At 41.9% G+C, this 22,967-nt stretch overlaps 2 protein-coding genes across 3 annotated transcripts; one reads left to right on the top strand and one right to left on the bottom strand.

Moving 5' to 3' along the window:
• Positions 1 to 645: 645 nt before the first annotated feature.
• tial1 (TIA1 cytotoxic granule-associated RNA binding protein-like 1) lies at positions 646 to 14,026 on the bottom strand. 2 transcript variants are annotated; one of them, XM_083658651.1, is made up of 12 exons: positions 13,887 to 14,026; positions 13,254 to 13,350; positions 12,837 to 12,935; positions 12,095 to 12,149; positions 11,911 to 11,998; positions 8,899 to 8,974; positions 8,519 to 8,627; positions 7,278 to 7,373; positions 6,305 to 6,389; positions 4,878 to 5,001; positions 3,992 to 4,140; positions 646 to 3,585 (listed from the first exon to the last, which is right to left on the bottom strand). In XM_083658651.1, the coding sequence occupies exons 1-12, from the start codon at positions 13,913 to 13,915 to the stop codon at positions 3,444 to 3,446; spliced, it is 1,149 nt and encodes a 382-aa protein (XP_083514777.1). In that variant the 5' UTR covers positions 13,916 to 14,026; the 3' UTR covers positions 646 to 3,443. The 2 variants fall into 2 exon arrangements, with proteins under 2 accessions (XP_083514777.1, XP_083514778.1); XM_083658652.1 differs by lacking the exons at positions 11,911 to 11,998; positions 12,095 to 12,149; positions 12,837 to 12,935; positions 13,254 to 13,350; positions 13,887 to 14,026 and adding an exon at positions 9,424 to 9,455.
• Positions 14,027 to 16,744: 2,718 nt separating this feature from the next.
• bag3 (BCL2 associated athanogene 3) lies at positions 16,745 to 22,792 on the top strand. The gene is made up of 4 exons (XM_083658555.1): positions 16,745 to 16,933; positions 19,448 to 19,777; positions 20,493 to 20,843; positions 20,971 to 22,792. Exons 1-4 carry the CDS (start codon positions 16,763 to 16,765, stop codon positions 22,126 to 22,128), a joined length of 2,010 nt encoding a protein of 669 aa, XP_083514681.1. The 5' UTR covers positions 16,745 to 16,762; the 3' UTR covers positions 22,129 to 22,792.
• Positions 22,793 to 22,967: the final 175 nt, after the last annotated feature.

Here is a 22,967-nt window from a genome sequence, read left to right as displayed (position 1 = left end):
TAAATTGAATGGTCTTGAATCAATATGCAGGTAAAGTTTGCTTTGGTCATTTCACGTTTCAATATTTCTGTAGTACAGTATAAGCACAACTATGCACAGTTGCTCAAAAGTTATTGGCCCCTTTACTTCTTTCTTTTTTTACGCATTTTGGTAATATCTACATTCTATGAAATGATTTGCAAACAGATTTTTATGTATTTATTTGGCCTCACAGTTTCATGTTTATATGGATGGTTTAATAGTATCATTTTTGTCCAGCTCCTAACTGAACTCTTGAGATTTTTGTCTGAGATAAATTATCCCAATTGACCCAAGTGGGGTGTGTTTTAATGGAGTTGTCAAAAACAGAGGCATTACACAGATATCACATTCCCAACATAACTGAAAAGAAAATCAAGAGGGTGAAAAGGTTTTTGAGCAAATGTGTATAAGAATAGAAACCACTATCTATTTTATTTATTGTATTTGATATATGGAATGTATGAACTTCAACAGCAGTTTAATTATGTTCATTAAATATGTAGAATTGTACAGACAGTATTTTAAAGTGAACTTGTGCTTTGCTGTCAGCCTAATGCCACTGTGTGAGGTAGGCAGCAGTATATTAGCATCTAATAAATGTACTGAATGACCAGGTTCAAAGTTTTCTTTATTTGAAATGTCTTATTTGACTCTTCCATTTACATTGAAAATGGATTTCATCAGTTACTATGAGTCACTTATATGTATTACCATCATAAAAGCAACTTGCCATTACATTCAATATTGTAAGCAACAAATATATTACATGTCAGCGTGCAATTCAAACCAAAGCATCACTTGTTTTCTGCTACTTAATGAAAATGGCACACAAACTTAAAAATGGGAAAATCCACAGTGGAATAGAATTTAGATTTGTAATGGAGACTCTGTAAATAAAACATTAAAATTTGCATTGAGAAACACATCAATTAAGGCTTCTTTATAATCAATTATACTGCTGAAATGTAATGGTGGCATCTAATAACATTCTACCTACAGTATGTACAACATTAATTGTTGATGTTTCATGAGGGTCTGTGTTCAAGGTTTATATTTACACACTCGGCCAACATGACCCTGTTTCATTACGTGTGACCCCTCCCCCCAAAAAAACAAAACAAAAAAACACTTATCAAGTATGTTGGCTAGTAACCTCAAAAGAAAAGTGAAGCTAACAAATACTTAATAAGCTGTACATAATGGCACATAAGCACATAACACTTAAATGACAAATTTGAAATGGTTTGCCAGTGCTTTATCAAATGTTTACTCAAGATGTATGGAAACATTTCTCATCGAAAATCCCCCAAATTTCAGAATCCACTAAGCGGGCAAATAAAAAGATGCACTCAGCCCTGAACAATCAATATATATATGGATATATTTATGAAACCTTCCACTATCAGTGGATAAAAGATCTTGCAATTTGTAGGTAGTGTGAAACATGAATTTCTCTTTAAATAAGTGGGTGAAAAAAGTCCATTACATAATATGACATATGACAAAAACAAGATGCAATATGATCAGGGGCTGGTTTTCCTAAATGTTTGTCATTAAAGAATCTCTTTCTTTACAAAATTATCACAGCCACAATAAAGTAATGATGATAAAAGAAAAGCTTGATATTTGAGAAGAAACAATCCTTTAAAGTTGGTCATTAACAGTTCTATGAAAAGAAGGTTAATGAGAGGAAGAACTATTCAAGATTTAAGAATCCTCTGGAAACCAGCCCCAGAATCAATTAATTACATTTACAAAGTTGGGGAGGGTGTTCAGCTATTTACAATATTTTCTTTATACAATGAGCATGTGCTATAGTATTTCCTTTTCCATGAGACACAAGGTTATAAATTACCGTAGTCCGATCCAGGCTAAATCAAGTTATAAACTAAAATTCATCAAAATTTCCCCTAAGAACATGCTGATCACTCCAATACAAAAACATGAAAATCCAATTATTATTTTGCTTTTACAATTGTGTAGTTGACATTTTCTTTGTACACAAAATGTATCGAAGAGATCCCACCTCCTGCTTAAATGTCTTTTAAAGCCACACTTGTTTAAACAAATAACACAAGCTTCTTCACATAATGGAAAGGTAAACTACGGTACTACTCCTGGGCCCCTATTCACGAAGCATTTTTGGATTATCACAACAAGTACTGTATCTCAAAATAGGACTTGATTTATATCTATGTGCTAAAGCTAAGGCCAGACCAACGTTTTGTGTGGCATGGCGTTCTGGTGGCTCAGTGCAGTGCAGCTTGTACCGTGGACTTGTGATGTTCTGTGTTCAGATTGATCAGACCCTCCCTCCCCACTCTCTTTCTTCCTGTCAGTCTTCACTATGTCATTTTGAAAGCAGACTTACAATACAAAAAAATATTTAATAAATACACAAAGTGGACTTTGAACCACAATGACAGTTGAAGTGTTCTAGTGTTTTGAAATAGTTTGATAGCTTAAAGTGTGAAAGGTAATTATAAACAGTTTGAAAACTGGCAACAACAATCAATTTCTCTTAGAAAATATTAAGATTTCAAAACATATTGGCAATTTGGATGCTAAAATTCCTATTATTTTAGAATTCTGTATTAATGTTGCACTGAAATTTTGAGGTTCCACAGGAATATAATCCTGGTCATATATTCCAGTGATCTACTGGAGTAATAAGAAACGTTGTGATGGCTTAAAGCTCCACTCAAACAACTTTCCTCAGTTGTTGTGGTATCACGCACACACCAGCGCACACGCACACGCACACACACGATATTTCATTCACAGATAAAATGCCTTTCAGAATAAATTTTTGCTAAAGGTTTAAATTTGAGAGGGGTACCACATCTCCTTTGCCTTGGAAGCATTTGTAAGCACAGACCCGAGAACACTTTTCAGTGTCAGTGTCTTTTTAGAATATACTCCTAAACTGGCCGTCTAGGAGCAAACTAAATGTATTCGCTATAAAGGCTTTGTGAATATGGCCCCTGCCTTTCATTTACCACAGCACCTGCCCAGATGTAAGTTTTGCTAGGTGGTCTGAAAGGGTCGACTAATTCCCCGCGGTGATATGACTGTGAAACTTACACGGAAAACATGCTACAGCGTCAAAGCCTGCGCCGCGGATGGCTAGCCTGCCTTAGCCTGCTTAGCAGCTGACGCGACCAGTGCAAGTATAATATCATGGTGATGGGGAGATAACAGGACAGAGTGAAAGCTATTACCAAGTGTGTGCACTACATTCTCTCCTTGGGCTAACTTCTAGTCATTGAAATCACACAATTGACTAATTTTGCTGAGGACTCCCCTGCGAGCCCCTCGTCAAAGCTGACGTTCGAGTATATAGGTCTAGCTGCCGTCCGTCGGCAAGGCGCCAAGTCGCGGCTGACAACGTAGCATGTTTTCCGCCTTGAGTGAGGGCCAGCTCACTGTGTTTGGTAGCCAGTCATGCTGAAGTTGGCCAGGTTGGACATGACGGTGCCCGGCTGGGGCTGGGGCTGGGGCTGGGGCTGAGGCTGGGAAGACGCAGATCCAAACCCTCCCATCCAGGTTGGTGATTGGGACTGCCTGCAACGATACCATGACTGCATAATTACTATGACTGTGGTAACTGGGTAGAATGACCAGCTGTGCAATAAAATGCATCTCAATGAGTTAAGGGGAGGTGAACATGGGGCGGCTGCTTCACCTTGGAAAAACATTTTCTTTGCGCTGCTGAGAGACAATGCAGAGTAAAGTCAAATACAATGATTTTACCGAAATATCTTGTGCAAGGAGTGGTCAAGTTAACATCTATTGTGTTTACTGCTTTTACAACAGCGGGCGAACAGTGGAGCAGCAATGTAAGCTTATCATTCAGAGCAGTTTAGAGACAGTGTATTATACAAGTTGAGTCTACAGGTTAATAACATTGAATAAGCTTGCAGAAAGGTAATGTGTGGGTCAAACATAAATACATTCTAGTAAAACTCACTCTACTCCAAATCCTTGTTGGTTCCATGTCTGGCCATACATGTTGTAAGAGGGAACTTGCCAGCCATTAGTCACGTACTGCTGCTGCCCATACTGCTGCTGTGGATTCCCATAGAGCTGGTTCCACTGCCCCCACTGGCCATACACCACCTGTGTTGACACAAATACCAACAGAGAGGAAGACAAGCAGAATAACAAATACCAACTCTTTACTGCCTCTTTACACTCAATGGTCCCAGATACTGTATCCACCACATTACCAAACACAGCTAGACAGGGTTCATACAGACATTACAAAATGAAAAATTTGGCCCAAAAGGGGCATCAAATTTGCATTATATTACATTTTGTCTTTAACAAGTTAATTCTACTATCAATCTTGTGAATGGGACGGTCACGGGAAAATATTTGTCTAAAGATTGCTTTGACTTTGAACAGATGCTCATACCTCAGTAAGCGCCTTTTGTCTTTTTAATACCAACTTTGGTCAAAATATAAGACGTGACAGTCAGTGACAGACAGCATTATGTGGTTCATGTGAAAAATAAAAAGGGCTTTTTAAGCACCTTTAAAAAAAGGGGGCTATTTTCAAGGTATTCCAGGACTTGAATTGTTCCCCTCAAAATCCAAGCACTTTGGCAGAACCCTGGCTAGAGAAAATGTGAAATCAAAATAGAAGGGTAATTTACCCAAAATAACCCTCTTAAAATAAATGTCACTATCTGTCTCTGTTTTGTCTCCAACTCTTGCAGAAGCTGCAGTGCTACAAACATTTTTCTTAGAATACATTACCATATGGAATCAAAGCTGACCAGCTTCACCTGGATGTAACACTACAGAGCAAACAAGGGTTCCAGTTACTCCTCATGATATGATGATCTGCCTACCTGTTGTGGACTTTTGGGCACATCAGTAGATTCTTTGCCCCAGTAGCACTTTACCATGTGACCTTCCATGGCGGTACCATTTACTGAGACGATGGCATGGGCGGCACTTTCATGGGAGGAGAACCTTTAAAGCAAAAGTTTGGTAGTTAAATTACATTTCTGAATTTCTGCATGTCAATGAATGCAATATAAGCAAATGTAATACAGCTTACTGATTACAGATTACAGCACTAATTGTGAATACAAAAGTTTCAGAGAAGGCCTCTGCAACTGAGTGTATTATAGAGACTCAGAATGAGTCCGGGAGTAGCACTTTGGTTCGTCTGGGGAAAAGTGAATGGTTTTTAGAATGGGGATTTCACTTAAATGCACGAAATAAGGTCTGTGGTTAACAAAGGTTTATGGGAGTGGTCATTTGTGTTCAGCAGGAACATCTTCACAAACGTGGACCACTTGTATGACTTTTGAAGTGTAAATGCATTTTCTTTTAAGGCGATTTTCAGAAAACGTTTAAAAATTGGCCCTCGTTTGTGAAGATTATCCTGCTGAACACAAATTGTACCACTGCCATTGTTAACCAGACCTTATTTCAAATCACCATTCTAAAACCCCCTTCACTTTCCCCCTGACAACCTGTGAGTGAAAATTGATTGATTGCTGATCATTATTGACCATGTGTTGGTGAGTGGCCCTCCCCCCTCTGTGATATGCTGTGCTTCCAAAAACATAATTAAAAAACATCATTAAGATGAATGAGGAACTTTCTGCTCTGCTTCAAAGGCCTGTAGGCATGTGAGGGAGTGAAATAGAGAACGTCCAGGTCTGCCTGACCAGAGTGAGGGTTGAATCCTCCTTTGTGAGCTGATGGAACTTTACAGCAGACTCAGGGGAGGGTGGGGGTCAGCCACTGCTCATTATTAAGATATAGATACCAGTTTGCTCTGGCTCACTTCTTCTGAAACTTCCAGTCGAGTGTGACGCTCTCTGTATACAGACGGACCATGAATAAAATCCTCCTTTGTTCATTTCCAACGAGCGACTGATTTATTGATCCAAACAAAGCATTCAGAAAACTGCTATTACAAACCCAACATGGCGGCGATTTCCCGGTAAGCCTACAAAAAGAAGTCATCCCTGTTGTTGTGAATTCCCTATGTGTTGCTGAGAACAACGCCCCTAGAGGGCTTAGAGACAATGTACATGCTACCTAACCCTCTGATTTCCACTGATTGGAGTGAGTTACTCCAGCTGTATTTAAGTGAAAGCCTCTCATTCTTGCCAGTTCAGAGCAAACAGACCTGCCACTCAGATGGCTCCATTCCTGCCTTCCTCATGCGTTTCTGACAATGTGAGTTGTCTGTGGTTTAGCCTGTCACTGAACACTGAGGTAAGATGTTGCAATGGATCGTGTCAGTTCACAGTACTACCTGATGAAAGAATATCCTTTCTCTGGGAAAACTCTGACTTCCATTATTTGGCCAAATGGTGAGAAGGTCTGTCGCATTAGGTGCTCTGCAAGAAATAAAGAAAAAAAATATGTTTATGTCATTAGTGATGTTTAAAGTCGAGGTGAACCCGTTCGTCACGTGCATCTGAGTCCGTTTCAGACTGAAAACAAATTGAGAGGTGGACCATATACAGTACGTGTCGATGATTTGATTTGACAATTCTGAGGACTGGCTTTGGCATTGGCCAATCCTGGCGTGTTCCACCCCCAAATCTGGGTGGGATTCAGCGTGTTGTCGTGCTACGCGAGTGGGATCCGCGGAGTACCAGGCAGCCACCGGCTTCGTGCGGAACGAGCGGACAATCCGATGCATGGGTGCTCCCCGCCCGCCTGGAATCTCCGAGAGACGACCCCTGACAGCCAGGGAGGCTGTCAGGCTCAGAGGCGCGCGCCATTATCGTTATAAATGTAAATAATATTCCTGGAATGCGTGTTTTAACGAGCCAGTTACATTTCTTTGTATTCTTAGAAATTACCGTTTGATTTAGTTTGCATAATTGCTCAAGTTAGTAGTTAGTCTATGGGCTAGAAACTCTGCCAGATGACAGGCACTAGGTGCCATTTTCCCCTTCATTTGGAAGAGAAAATGATCCTGAAATGAAGATTTGATTGACAGCTGCATGTCGTAAAATGATTGGTTGAAATGGGGTAGAAATTTGATAGTACTAGGTGACGTCAGCAAAACTGTAAATTACTGTTATCAATGAAATCTTGATTTTTGTCATTTGTTTTGCATACATTAAATGGGTGCACTGCATACCCAGGTATTTGAACTAAAAGAAAATAAGTCATTTTTGGGTTCAGCTCGACTTTAAGGTAACCACAGTAGTTAAGACACTACTACTGCACTTTGACATGTTTTGCGTTTGAAAATCAAAGAACACGACACTTGCCTGATAGTCCTGACTGGATTCCGCCGCAATACACAGTACAATTCTGTGAACTGGACTGAGTCAGCACATCTTCAAACCTCAGCTGCTTGGAGCCATCTTAAAAAAAACAAAAACAAAAAATATATATAAACATTTCTTGGTGCTAATGTATGAAAGAAGAGTCCCGTGCACAAATGTGGAGCTTAAAATCAAATCCAAGTCAAAGCTATGATTTATGAAAAGTCTATCTGGACGTCTCTTATTCTTCTTTAATCAAAAGCTTTACTGGGATATGAATAGTATCACCATGATTTGAATGTATCACAATATTGCACTTGCATCACATCACCACTGGCAGACTGATGTCACTTAGAGAAATATTCATCTTCAGATCCTCTTACAGTTATACATCATCAATATGTGGTGTTTAATGTATAAGAAGTTATTTTTGCAATAAAGTGTTGAAATTAACTTTTTTGGTGTATCCACTTTCCCTCAAAGTGCCTTGTCTATTTCTTGAGTTAGTGATTTCCTGCATTTCCCACAATGCCTTTTGACAACACCTATAGAACGGCCATGAACTTGCTGTATTCAGCTGTTGGTTATTATAAGTGTACAGTAGGTGGGGGGAGCAATAGTGAGTGTGATAGCAAAGTAAGTGCAAGAGAGCAGGAGTTTTTCCATTCAAGACAAGTGAGTCATCCCCCTCACTCTAAACACAAGTCTTGTGGCTGCATTGAATTCTGGTCTGTATCTCTGCCTCTTCCACGAAGGGTTTCTCCCTGTATGATTGGTGAACGTTGGTGCAAATTGGTGACTCTCTAGAAAGACTTCCTTGCTCGTTGATTCTAAGGGACTGACACCCAAACTTGATGTTTACCGCTGAGGTTTTAGATAGCTGACAAATATTTTCTTTTATCAAACTCTATTGTAGCCGTTATAGAAATATTGCAATGTGACGTCACATCTTTCGTCATCCATGGGAGTAAGAAAAATACCCCCCCCCCCCCCGGTCGCTGCTCCACCCCCTCTGATCTGGGCAGAGCCGTAGACTAGCACCATTCTTCCTCCAACACATGCGCAGTTGCCAGCTGCTTCCTTCCACCTGGCATCGGAGAGCTTCACCGGCAAAACGTAGCACGTGGGAGGATCACACTATTCCCACCAGTTCCCTTCCGCCCCGACTGACCAGAGGAGGTGCTAGTGCACACACCAATAGCTGTTTAGCAGTGTTTTGGGTGGAATTTCCACGTAACACATACTGTCTTGAACACTCTTTGGAGCTGGTGGCTTGCGTGTTGCCCAGTTGGTCCTGATTTGCCTTCCTCCGAGCCACTGTCCCCCCATGTGAACGATGGCGTTCTCTGCATCCTGTAAGTCCAAAATAAAGACAGTTACCACTCCGGATTCAATTTATCAAGAAGGTTTCTAAGCAGCCATCACCAAATTTCAGAATAGACATTAATGTTTCTAATTTATTATACATATAACTCATATTCGAAATAGTTATGATAAACTAGAACTTAAATTACTATTTTCTTTCCATTATATGGCTATTCAATGACTGCAAATACATAAAGGTAGGATAATAAACAGAAAATAGAAATAACCTTCATTTTGTGTTCTTGCACTGGAGCCTTACCAGTTTGTTGTAGAAGGACACAAATCCATACCCCTTTGATTTGCCTGTCGTCATGTCCTTCACAACCCGGGCGTCCCTGGAGGGAAACGTGAAAGGAACTTTAGCACACTTTCCAATTTGGACACGTCAAACTAAAAAGGAACCACGCAAAACACACTGAACTGTGAGTCCTCTACATTGTCCTACATCAAAGCACATTAACTAGCATGACCCTGGACTGAGCACGGATTGGTAATGCTAACATAAAAAGCAACACTTGAAAACAAAACAGAAGAAGTACAAATGCATGCAGCCTACACTATTGGTTTAACATGTTCTCAGATTCTTTAATGGTTCCTTGCCACTAGAGCACCACTGTTTGTTCAATCTTCACACTAGAAAGCCTAATGATTTAAATTCACAAAGGAACACTTTATATGGATTACCATGCATTCTTAAAATCTGCTGTTGGTGCTCTTCCTACAAATAGAAATATATATATAAAAAATATCAAAGAGAAGAGAAAAAAGGAATTAAACGGCATACATGGCCTGTTAACAGATTTCTTTATTTTTCCTGGTCAATTCTTTACCACCAATATGGAGTTTGGGGAGCTGCAAATTTTGAGAAATTGACATTTTCAGAAATTTTGGAGAGGAGCATTACACTACAAACATCACTATGCAAAACAAAAACGAAACAATTTAAACATCGATTTAGAGGAGTACATGAAGTATTGGAGTTTGTTCATCTAAGCTAGGTCATGTTAATACATAGCATCTACAATAAAGACATATAGAAACAATGCAATATAGAGGGAAAAAAACTACATCTGAGTCTCCAGAGTGCACAGTTCCTTGCAGTTAGCCTTCAAGCTCCTGTCCAATCCTATGAGCATTTCTGTAAAATAACCAAAGTGCTATTACTTCACTGAGACCCACAACTACAGGTAAGTTGAAAGCTCTTCAGGTTCAAAAATGAAGCTTATTTGTTGACATTCAAGACAAAGTTACTTACCATAACCTAAATATATGAAAAGGGAAGAGTACGCTAAAAGCTACAGGCATGAGAACGAACAGTGACTACCGTACAATACACAAACCACAGCTGAATAACAGCCTACAGGAATTGCCCTGTAATTATGACTTGGGTGAAGATGCTCCATTCTGCTAAGAGTCATTTTCTCATCACGATGTAGCAATACACTTCTTAGTCAATAACATCCTGATATTATATTTACTTTAATATGATAATTTCAATTATGTTGATAGCTAATTATGTCCATCCCAGGCCAGCCGCCAACTTGCAAGTCTCTCAATAATTTACCTTACGAACTATGTAACAATTCAAGTAGTAACACTGATGTAGGTTAAACTGGGGAAGTAATTTGCAATGTCAGACATTGAAACAGAAAAATGGCATCCACAGAGACTATATTGATGCTCTATTAGTGGTTTAGTGTGAGCTTTATGAAAAAAGCCTCGACACAGATATTAACATGCTTCCAGGGTGATCAGACTGAAAAAACACAGACATCCAGATATCAATACACCTAAGAAAGTATGAGGATCTGATAACGGATCAGACACACATTTGAGCCGCATCGGCAGTGTAAAGGCAATGCATCTCCAGTCCACATAGAGCAACTATGTGAAGAGAAATAAGGTTTCATGAACAGATATAACCAGGAAGGGCATGCAAATCTCACATTTCAACAGGAGGTAATGGGGCATTCCATTTAAACTGGGAGCTGGGAATGTCACGGTTCAAAGGTCATGAACTCCGACTGTGACGTCACCTGTACTCGGATTTCCTCTGCCGAACTCGGAGGAGCCTCACCAGCCCCAACCTCAAAAATCCAAGATGGCCGCCTCGCACTTCAACAGTAGTTAGAATCGTAGTAAATATACTGTTTATTACCACTTCCGTCTTATCTGTGTCTCATTACATCAGTTGTACACACAGTACTGTCCAACTTCTATCTGTGTGGACATGTTGCGACAGTGTTTTGTATGCGCAAAATGCATTGTTATGAACTGTTATTGTGGACAATGGCTACCTGGCTAGAGCTAACTCTGGTTGGTTTCCTGATTGTTTAAATGGAACGCCGACAACTCGGGTGTGACATCACTCAACCGTGAAATCCCAAAACTCCCAGTTTAAATATGCCCCATTAATGTTATGAGGGAAAGTGATGTGCAGCACTTTTGTGAGGGAACATTTTCAATTCCACTGCATGTAGTGGAGATGCATTTTAATGTCAGGTCAGGTGTAAATATACACCAGCTGAATTATATCTAGATTTGAGACCTGGTGATGCCAGGTTTAGAGTGGGGCATTGCTGAATCAACATTTAACAACGCATCAAGTAACTGTTCTTCTTTCAGAACATCAGTGATGAGTGTTGCTCCTTCTACAGAGGGCGAGGGAGTGACTGATATGGTTAACAAGACTATGTGAAAACAGGAATAACAACACATCCTTTTTCACTGCATGTGTGAACTTCAAATTATTCTTAGAGTCACAGTAAAGCTAATACTTATATTGTAGGGGTGTAACAAGATGCACATTCGTACCGAACCGTTTAGGTACGAGGCTTTTAGGTTCAATACGCATTTGCAAACCGAAAACCCGAAACAAATCTTTCACTGCTGAACAGTGCACTGAGACGAAAAGTGTTAACATTTGTTGTAAATTGAAATATATATTTTTAGCTTGACTGTGAAAATAATAAAATCAATCAAAAATCAATTAAAAATGTATCTGGCATTTCTACTTTTTTTGCTGTATCGAAAACGCACTGAACTGCGAACTGTGACACCACTGTGTCATACTGAACCGTGAATTTTGCGAACAGTTACACCCCTATTATATTTTGTGCATGTCTGTCATTTCCATTTCAGAGCATCAACAAACAGAGACCGTTATGAAATATCATATATAACACTGCCAAAGCAAAAGTTAAGACAATATGTTGCATTGAAATGACCGTACTGCACACAATAAGGAGCAACCTTTAAATTAAAAACTTACGAGGTTTTCCCAAAAGGGGCAAATGCAGCCTTGACATCCTCAGTGGTAATCTCAGGGCTCAAATCACCCACAAAAACATGGAAGTGATCTGGCGGAAAGAAACAAAGAAAGAGACCATTTACTAATTCTCGAGTAAACTCACATGTCAGAAAGTTATGGGATCAATAAGACATAAAACCCTTACTGGATGTGTCTTTCTTCTGGCTACTTGGAGTAGTGGCCCAATTTACTTTGACCTCCTGAAAGCAGAGATGTTCACACAGAGCATTTAAAAAAGGCGGGTGGAGAATTGGAGATACCGTAAACACATTCTCTACACACAATAAAGAAGCTGATGAAGCAACAATGGTCACAGGAGAACTAGGAGAACAGTAGCCAGGTATCAGCCCCAATTAATCCTTCATTAGGGTCTGGATGCAAGCCTATAGTATCCGCCACTGATTCGGTGCCATATTTTTCAGCCCCAACTGATTGGTTGCCGTTTCTTGTCAATCAACAAACTTTTTGACCAATCACAGTAGCAAAGAAGAACAACTTAGACGATTCTGCGACCAAAATAACTTAAATTGATAAGAACTGAAGGCTAACAGGTTGTTCCACTGCAACATCAAGGCGGCAGCGCTGTTGTCAAAAAAGCACAAGAGCTTTGTCTCTTGCTTTCAATACTCTTTGTCTGCCACATCCGGTACCTACACCGCGGCAACCACCAAACGTTAACTTTAGCTGGAAGCCGCAAGCAGCTCAACAACCAGCCATCGGATTTCAAAGCTGATGGGCTTACTGGATAGAGCGTGACTTGAACCTGTTAACAATTGAAACATTTGGTCACTCACACTGGCGTTTTGAAAAGATACTTGCCAGCGCACCTGCGTCTGAGAGAGTTGGATGTGTGCGAAAATAATTTCAGATCAGACAAATTAGCCTACCTTTCCTAATATCTTCCTCCCGTTCATGGCTGCCAGGGCAGCAGCTGCATCTCTGTGTTCAAAGAACTCCACAAAGCAATACGGGTCATTGCTTGTATGCTGCAAGATAGAAAGTCCAACAAAAGAGTTCAACCTCTATTTTGTCAATTTCAATGTAGAAAAGCTGTAAACCTATACATTTCCTAACAGACCGGTAATTCTGTACATTTCCTGAGGAATCTAGATTCCTTGCCTTTCACATGGGAGGGCCGGGTTCGTGTCCCGCATATGGACATGCCGTGTTCAGTGTGATTCTTGAATAATCTCTACCATGAATTAATAATGTGCAAATATCAGATTTACATCTATCCAGATGTGAATAGGCCATTCTCCAGTTATAGCGATAAGGGGGAAGACAAAATCGTAAAGCTTACTTACCTCAGTGATCATTTTACAACTTTTGCAAGGTCCTATCTGGGTGAAGAGTTGTAGAATCAGAATTTCTGTTACATCTCTGGAGAGGTTTCCCACATAACTGAAGGAAAACGAGGAGGTTATTTTTGACAACACTGATAGGTAAATTACAGTAGGTTGACCTCACGTCAGTTGTTTTAAAAGATAACTGTTAAGACACCGATATTGCCGATATTACACGGTGGTAGTTGGAACTGAATGACCAGTGAAGGGTCAATCACCGGAAAAGCTAGTGAGTACAGTACAGTAGCTAGCGTTAAGTGATATGCAAATAGGCCTAGCCATATGACACGATTAGCTAACGTTAGCTAGCTAGATAGCAGCTACCGCTACTTGCTAGCTTAATACACACAACAATAACATTAATGGCAAGGTAAAAACTGTGTCTTCCGTAACGTTAAGAGTTAGCTAACGGTAACCCAACGTTAACATTAGTGATACACAGTACACACTGTTAATTGTGTACGGTATCTAAGCGTTAACTAACGCTAATACCCTTTCTTTCTGTTAAGACAGCAGCTAACAATAGCTAACCACCACCAGTTCCTGAAGTAAAGCAAGCAAAGTCATTTGCTAGCTAGCTACCGAATTACTTACAGGGTTTTGGGGTGGGTATCGTCATCCATGACCAATGGCGAGAGTCACCGAGCTAGAAAACGTTAGTTACTGGCTAGTTAGCTAACGTTAACCGGATTCAGTCCGGGCGGTGGGCGCTGTTACAACTACCTAGCGTTATAACTAGCTCAGAGTCAGCTACTAGTTAGCTAACTAGCGTTAACCGGGCGGTAGGGCATACGTCACGCTGGGAGGGAGGGAGCGTGAATGTCTGCGTGCGTGAGATAACGTGAATATATAATTTATACCACAACTGCTGGCTATGTACCCTGTTATGTACTTAATTTAATAGATCCATGATGATGTACCCAAGTTAGACAAAAGCACAGAGAACGACCTCATTCGCGACATTTATTTCTCTGTCATCACAGTTTGGCCTTTTGTTTTGAAATGTCACCCCAGGGTACGCTCGTTTTACTCACCGGCGCAACAGTGGCTTGAACCCGGTGTCATGCCGAGTTTTGCACCCCCGCCGAGAATTGCACCCCCACCATATTTTGGGACTGTTTTAACTTAAAAACAGGGATGCAAATCTCGGCAGGTACAAACTGCCGAGATTTGCACCCCCCTCCATAAAGCCAGGAGAGATCCCCAGGTCTCGAGGTCCTCTGTACCCGGATTTTAAGCACCAAAGTCGGCTTCCATGAGCCAGAAGAGAGCCCCAAGCATGGAAGTCACCTCCACCACGCGGATCTAATGCATCAAAGTCGGTCTCCATGAGCCAGGACAGACCCCCTGGCTTGGAGATCACGTCTACCAAGACAATTATATCATTTTTAAACAGTTAAATTTCCGTATAAATCATTACAATATGCTCCCGGAAGGTGGGGATGCAATTATCGGCGGGGGTGCAAAACTCGGCATGACACCGGTAAAAAATTTAGTCAGTTAATACCGGAGGTAAGATCGATAGGCTTTCAAAATAAAAGTGATGATGTTACTACTATTACTTGCAGTATGTGTTCGCCAGAAAGTGTTTAATTTTGAACGTACCAACCGGAAGTTATAGCTTTTATTGAGTTTGACTTGACATCGGGGCTTGAACCAACGTGAAGCTTCAAGAAACACCCAGAAACAGTCCAGAAGGGGTATAAAGCAGCTCATCAGAGAGCTGCAGCAACTTACAAGTCGAGCAGATCCCACAGCTCAGAGGAGCAAGAGAAGAAGAAGCAAACCAATCCTCTTCCATACAGGACAGACGACAAACGCTTCTAACAGAGCAGAGGACAATGGTAAGGACTAATTTGATTCGACATCTTTTCTTCTTTAGTGGGACAATCAGTGGTGGGTAGGGTAGAGTAGCCTACTGAAATTCTATACTTAAGTAAAAGTGCAATTAACTTACTTTAAATAAGTTAATTGCATGTCAATCACAGTTGCTCGATTGACATGCCTGATGACATCACAACTGCCCGAGTGACATCACAGTTGCTCGAGTGACATCACATCAGAACTTCTCGAGGACAGGACAGTTGTGTGCCATGAGCAACTGCGAGCTCTCCAATTTACATAACAGTTGGGCAACTGTGCGCCATTGTGCAACTGTGCAACTGTGTGCCATCGACTCTCCAATTATAGTATCATAGTTGCTCGAATGACATCACTCATGACATCACAACTGCCTGAGTGACATCACAGTTGGGGAATTCACAGTTAGGCAACTGTGTGTCCTCCCCGTGCAACTGTGCGCCATCCTGCAACTGAGCAACTGTGTGCCATCAGCTCATACTACATGACAGTTGCTTGAGTGACATCACTGATGACATCACAACTGCCTGAGTGACATCACAGTTGGGCAATCGTGCGCCGTGCCAACTTTTGCCCCAGAAGTGATGATGTCACTTTCGTGACACAAAACGTGACACACCGCTACCCACCTCACTGATGATGTCACTTCCGTGACTGACAGACACCCAGACAGACACCGCCCACTCACTATTTTAACTCAGAAGATGAGGCCTACTACTTATGAGTAAATAGTGAGTTATGTTTATAATGTTTTTAAAGAACTCAGTTCTGAAGAAGAGTAATGGCTGCACATGCCATACTATGCTAACCTGATGCTGCCAGATGGGTGGCTTCACCCAATCCAGCTGGCTTGAAAAGGTTAATACTATGCATTAAAGGCCTTCATTGTTATCAATCTACTAATTATTTTGAATCCACCAAAAATAGGCAGACAAATGGTTTGGTAGAGCGGTTCCCAAACTGGACTCTGAGATCGACCTACAGAGGTCCTCAGAGGGGATCGAGTGGGAGAGTCCCCAGGAAAATAAGTACACTAGTTTAATTGTATTGTTATTTCCCTTACCAGAAATAAGCTGGATGAGAATATGCATAAGGATGAATTGTTATGATTGAAGTTTCGTGTAAGTGGCACATTGTCCTTTGTCTAATGTGCATTTTTGATCTACTATTTGAAGACGCTGGAATACCCTGGTCTATCTATGGTTCTCAACCTTGGACTCAGTGCACACAGGCATGGGGACCATGCATAGGGGCCCTAGGGGGCTCCAAGTTGTCCCCATCAATGTTAGGTTTAATTACATTTCTATTCACCATAAGTTATCAGGAGAGAATGAATGAATGCGAATGACTCTGATAATATGTATCTCTCTCCACGGTTACAGGGTTCTTTAATTGGGATTATAAAATGGGCATAGGTGTAATGTGCTAGGGGTCCTAGACAGGAGAAGTTAATGGGAACCCATGTCATGATACCCAGCAATTTCCGCCCCCAACATTGATCCTGCTATTTCGAGAAACTTCCAGCCCCCTTTGCTGCTACGTCACCTGAAGGAGTCTTTAAAGCGTCCGTCGCACTCGCAGCACTCTCTCAGTACTCGCCTGCCAGTGACATGAATAACATGAGGACACAGTCACCGATAGTGGCGATGGCAAATCAGAATAGCGACCCTCTGCCCCTCGGCTGGGAAGTGAAAATTGACCCTCAGACCGGCTGGCCTTTCTTTGTGGATCACACTAATCGCACGACAACCTGGAATGACCCGAGACACGACGCGAAAAAGGTAAATAGAACAGCGGGATAAAGTTGGGTCTGTCAAAATGTTAACGGTATCACTCCCGGGCAGGCTGTGTGACTCTTTTAACAGTGGTTTTCCGCTAAAACGTCCATTACGTCGGATATGATTTTTGTTAGGCTGACAGCACGTTAAACCAACAGCAGCGTATTGTTTTATTAAATGTTGTTGACCACCATATAGGCCTTTTGACACCGTCGCCTCCCCCTCACCGACAGCTCATAAGCCTATTATAACGGGTCATCAACTCCGTTATATTCCTGTGTCATGATCTAAGCCTATAATTGCTCGATGACTCACCCTGCAGTGTGTAAAGACAAGGCTACCTGTGATGAGCTTTTGGGCATTTTAACAATGTTTCTTCCTAGGGGCGAATCACACTGCGACGTGTGCTCATGTTAAACTTTTTCCCTTACAAGGATTGAGGCTGGTCGGTCGCTGTTGGCCTCTTGAGTATAGAGACGCTGCTTGGCCTGCAAATTCAATTATGAATATATATATTTTTTAACATGTTTTTTTCGCAGCAGTGGACACAAACTGCAGAGTCAATCGGTATAATGTTGACGGATTGCAGTGGGGTTTCACGGGTTGCCAGTTGGCAATCTTTCGTCTGAGAGATCAGATCAACACTCACTGTTGTCCAAAGTTAGTGTGCCGAAGAATCTGCTGGAAAGACACAGCTGTCAGGGGATAAAATTGGTGCAATGCTGCTGGCTGGCTGGCTGAGTGCAGCGTCCCATACTGAAATGGTAGAGGGCAAAGGGTCATTCACACTTCAGCTATTTCATAACTTCTGTCCTAGAAAACGAAATGCCACACTGCCCATCATAAATATATACAGTATTATATCATTTTGTTATTCAGTCTTGTGTATCTTGAACAGTGAGTAGAACTTTAGTCACTTTTATCAGATATAGCTTACACTCTCAATAGACCTGTTGCTTAATACTCCTCCTTGGCTGTCATTGACAACTAACCACTCAGATCATCATGAGCTTCACCATAACATCATTGTCTACGTCCCCCAATTATAAATCACTATAATCTATATTCCTATTGGGAATACTTACAGTGTCCATAGTACCCAATACAGTAGTAACTAAGTTACTAAGTTTACAGTGACAATGTCATACTTAATGCCATTTCTTGATTTCCTGTGGTCTCTTGTGATAGTGATAGTTTTTTGTTTCAAACAGTTGGCAAAGCAGGGAGCACACAGATTGCTGGGTGTATGACATCATGAGATGAGCTATAGTGGGGTGGCTCATTTGGCTCCTGAAAAGCACAGATGGTTGTCATTATTTTTGTTATTCCACATTTTAGTGGGTGTGTCAAATCATTGTGTTTGGGATAAGTCAGGAAATCCGGCCAGGCAAATGTTGTCACACTGATTTGTGGAGTGTAATGTCACGCATTGAGCACAGCAGTTTTCTTACTGGAAATGATATCACAGTTCATGCATCGTAGTTATTTTCATTTCACAAATAGTCAAGGAGGTGATACTTTTGACATCGCCCATGGACATTTCACAATATAACCTATAGACCTTCCTAATTATCACAGTACACAGTACTCAGTTATCTCAGAAACATTTTAACACCCCCTCAGGTTCATATACAGCAGTGATACTCAACTTGTGGCCTGGGGGCCAGATGTGGCCCGCGATAGGGTGCAGAGTGGCCCCCCCGACCACTTTCTAATTCACAATGAAAACTAATGTTAAATAAAGTTTGACTGAGCTCCAGCTAAATTGTCAAATACCGCCATCTGCTTGCCACCCTGAACTAACTATCCTGAGTGCACAAAATTGTCAGACTAAACTCCGGCTGACACCCCCAAAAACCTACAATCCGCTACAGAAAATGTTATATTAATCTATAGTAACTGGCCCCTGGCATCCTGTCATTTTACAAAAGTGGCCCCCGGGCAAAGCAAGTTGAGTATCCCTGATATACATTATATTGAGATGTCAATTTTTCTAGAAAGTATGTTTAACCACACACAGAGAAACACCAGAATGTTGAATGGAACGTAGGCTAATTTGTATGAAATGTTGGGTGCAGGAAGGAGCTCATGTAAAATGTGCATCTCTTAAAGGAGTAAATAATTGACCAAAGTTAAAAACAGTTATTTTATTAACCCCAGTAAAAGAACAGCTCACTTAATACTTCACTTATAAGAAGTTTACAAGAAGTTAACACAATTAGAGAAGGTAGAAGTATGACTATTTTGGTCATAGCTACACTGTTATCTTGCTACCTACCATACAGATTAGTTGTGGAATTCTGGACAAAATCATATCTAACAATAAAACATATTCTCTGATTTGCGTGTGAGAAAATCTCAACAATGGGGGTCCTTAGGGGTCCTTCATATGAAAAAGGTTGAGAATCACTGGCCTACAGTATTGCTCAGATAAATAGTGATATCTTTGAGTTATATCTTGAGATTATGAATGCGGTTTTTAATATCTTAAATCATATTCCTATGACTGTGTTTCAGGTCAACCAGTTGGCACAAAACGGACCGAACATACCACCAGATCCGAGCCCTCAGGAGACGCAGAAGATCTTTGTGAGGGAGATGAAGCACCCCGTTCTCCGCCAGGGGTACGTCCCGATCCCAGTCTTCCACGAGGGCGCCGAGCTCCGACAGCAGCAGCATCCGTGCTTTTCCTACATCCAGCCAGCGCTACAGAACATCCGCTCAGAGGGGCGGACACCTTCCCCCACACCGGGGCTCCACTGCACGCCCACATCACCACACAGCCCTTCAGACGCCTACCCTCCAGAACCTGGCAAGGCCTGCTCACCTGTTTCACAAACAATTGAGGTAAGATTTGAGTGAACAATACTTTTTTTTTTAGAGAGAGACAGAGAGAGAGAGAGAGTATTATCTGCCTAAGCATGCTGTATTAATGTGTAATTCACATGCAGAAATGCACTTTTGCAAGATAGTTGTACAGCACAATCATTTCTCTAATTATCGTGCTTGATGAAAGCAAAGCACAATATAGTAATCCGTCATAGTTATTATATCCACCAAAAGTAACGCGCGCAATTTATTTGATATTTCACATTACATCGACAAGTGGGACCTCAAAACGTGCTAAGAGATTCCTTATCAGTTTGGGCGATATTTACTATTAAGTGTGATTCCCCGCCTCCTGACCTAGGTTCTGATTCTGTACACGCCCTAGCAACACATTGCCAATTGGGGCTGTATTTATACTGGCTCAACGGCAAGTATAGCCACTTCTAAACATGAACTGCAGATTATAACCATAGAATCAGGCCCGACTATACCCCGCAATTACCCTGCTAGACATGACTCAATAAACCACTTCATCAGTTTCTAAACTGATGGAGGGAGAAGCACCGCAGGGGGGGTGGGGGCGTCGCAAGGACAGCAAGCACAATTCAATTGTCTTTAGGAAATTTAGCCCTTTCTAGTTTCTGTTCGAAATTTGAAATTTGGAATGGAAAAGAATGACCCCCCCACTATGAATTTACACTGAATTTTCCGATTTGGTCTGTTACCTTTTAAGGGTCACGCCCCTCTTCACCAACCCATGAGACCCAGCAGCACTGGCCTTCAGGCGGGTTACATCCCCATCCCGGTGATCCATGAGGGCGGAGGAGGCCAAGCAGCACAGCCACATTCTCAGCTAAACCCCACCGTCTACACTCAGCGCGTCCCGTACTCGGAGCACCAGCAGCCCTTCCATCGCATCCAGCCAGAGGAATGGGCCGGCCATAGTGGAGCAATGCAGCCTCCCAGGGAAAAGGCTTCGCCCGTTCTGCTTCCTCAGCATCGCGACGCCGCTCCCATTCACCTCCAGCCTCACGTGAGAAGCCAGTCTCCTATCATAGCACAGGTGATGGGAGAGAGACCACAGGTAATCTGATAACAGTAGGATTTCTCTTTATGCATTTAAAAAAAACAGTTTGATTTTCATGTCAGTTGTATGACTGTTGACCTGGATTGTGAGAGATTTTAATGAGTTCCTCTTCATTTTTCCGAAGACACAGCATCACATCCTCACAAGAGACATGCCACTGAAAGTGGAACAGGAACTACACAGACCTGAGAACTTCCCCCAGTTCCCCCAGTCTTTACACCCAGAAGCGGACAGCCAAAAGCAGCAGCATCCTCAACAGTTTCAACAGGCACCTCCTCAGCATCCTCAACAGTTTCAACAGCCACCTCTGCAGCATCCTCAACAGTTTCAACAGCCACCACCTCAGCAGCATCCTCAACAGTTTCAACAGCCACCACCACAGCATCCTCAACAGTTTCAACAGCCACCAACTCAGCATCCTCAACAGTTTCAACAGCCACCCCCTCAGCATCCTCAACAGTTTCAACAGCCGCCACCTCAGCATCCTCAACAGTTTCAACAGCCGCCACCTCAGCATCCTCAACAGTTTCAACAGCCACCACCTCAGCATCCTCAACAGTTTCAACAGCCACCACCTCAGCATCCTCAACAGCTTCAACAGCCGCCACCCCAGCATCCTCAACAGTTTCAACAGCCACAACAGTTTCAACAGCCACCGCCTCAGCATCCTCAACCGTTGCAACAGCCACAACAGTTTCAACAGGCAGCACCTCAGACATCACAACAGTTCCAACAGCCTGAACAGTTAACAGAGTCACAGTTGCAGCAACAGTTCCAACAGCCCCAACAACTTGAAGAGCCACAACAAACTGCAAATATCACAGTCCAAACACCTCCCAAACCAGAGGCCCAGGACTCGGCAGCTGTTCCTCCACCAGTCCCACCCATGAAGGTAGAAGCTGAACCAGCTGCTCAGTGCCCAACTCACCCAGGCTTGGCTAAGGTGCAGCAGATAGTGGAGAGAGTGGCCAGACTGGAGCATGAGGTGAAATGCTTTGACGGGAAGAAGAACGATAAGAGATACTTATTACTGGAGGAGCTGCTGACCAAAGAGCTTTTAGCGCTGGACTCCATCGACCCAGACGGACGTGTAGATGTACGCCAGGCGAGGCGGGACGGAGTCCGACGCGTTCAGAACATCCTGGAAGAACTGGAGCAAATGGAGGAGCGGCCATCCGGGCCTGCCAGTGAATGCTCGATGGAGGGCGACAGCCTGCCGCAGAAAGGAGAGCCCAGTATGATCACCAAGGAGAACGTTGAGATGGCAAAGGAGATCTCATAATGAATGCACTGCTTCATAACCAAGAAGAGACAAAGACTTTATGTGTGATGGTCGAACAAGTGTGCCAACAAGCCAACTTTCTTCCTCCTCTCCCTCTACGACGACATTTGTGGAACTTTGAGTTGCATGCGTTGATTAACAGTGTTGATATTTCCTGGCATTCACCACATAATTGATGGTAGCTCAGTATACAATGATGTTTTTCACGCCTATGTTGCTGCCTTCGATGTAGTGCCAATGTCTTCATAATAAGACAGCTGTCATGATCAATGTGTGTTGACAACAATTTCAAGTCAGAGTTTAAATAAGAGGCCTTTATCAATCAATGGAAAGAACCGTGTTTTTCCCTCAGAAATCTTACGTTTGGTTTTCTTTTGTCTTGATCATTTGTTTGTATGAAGCTTTTCGTTTTTAGTCAGAACACTAATTCGTACACCAGTGCACAAGCTGTGGCTTTAATGCAGTAACACTAACTACAAAACTCAGCCAACAGAAAGCCATTTATTTGGAGCTGCTTTTTCACAGAAAACCGTGAATATGTTTATTCGATGCTGCTTTTTGGTGCATTACCTATTTTTGCTGTCTTTTTGCACTTAAGCCACCATTCTTGAAATGTATCACGCTGAGAGATCAGCGGCACTTTGTTTTGAATATTTCTGTTATGTACGTTTTGATTGATATTATTGTTTGAGTGTTTCTATGTGTATTGGTTTCGTGTTCATCACAACTTGTGAGTAGCAGCAGGCTATTAATGCATTGTTGAATGCAATTCACGTTGGTATGGTTGAAAATAAAAAATGTATTTGACAATCATTTTTGACTGATATTTGGGTTTCCAT

The sequence above is a fragment of the Poromitra crassiceps genome (genome assembly GCF_964638095.1).
Source record: "Poromitra crassiceps genome assembly, chromosome: 22".
Taxonomy (NCBI): domain Eukaryota; kingdom Metazoa; phylum Chordata; class Actinopteri; order Beryciformes; family Melamphaidae; genus Poromitra; species Poromitra crassiceps.
The sequence above is the reverse complement of the archived record's forward strand: the minus strand, read 5'-3'. Positions and strand labels throughout refer to the sequence as shown.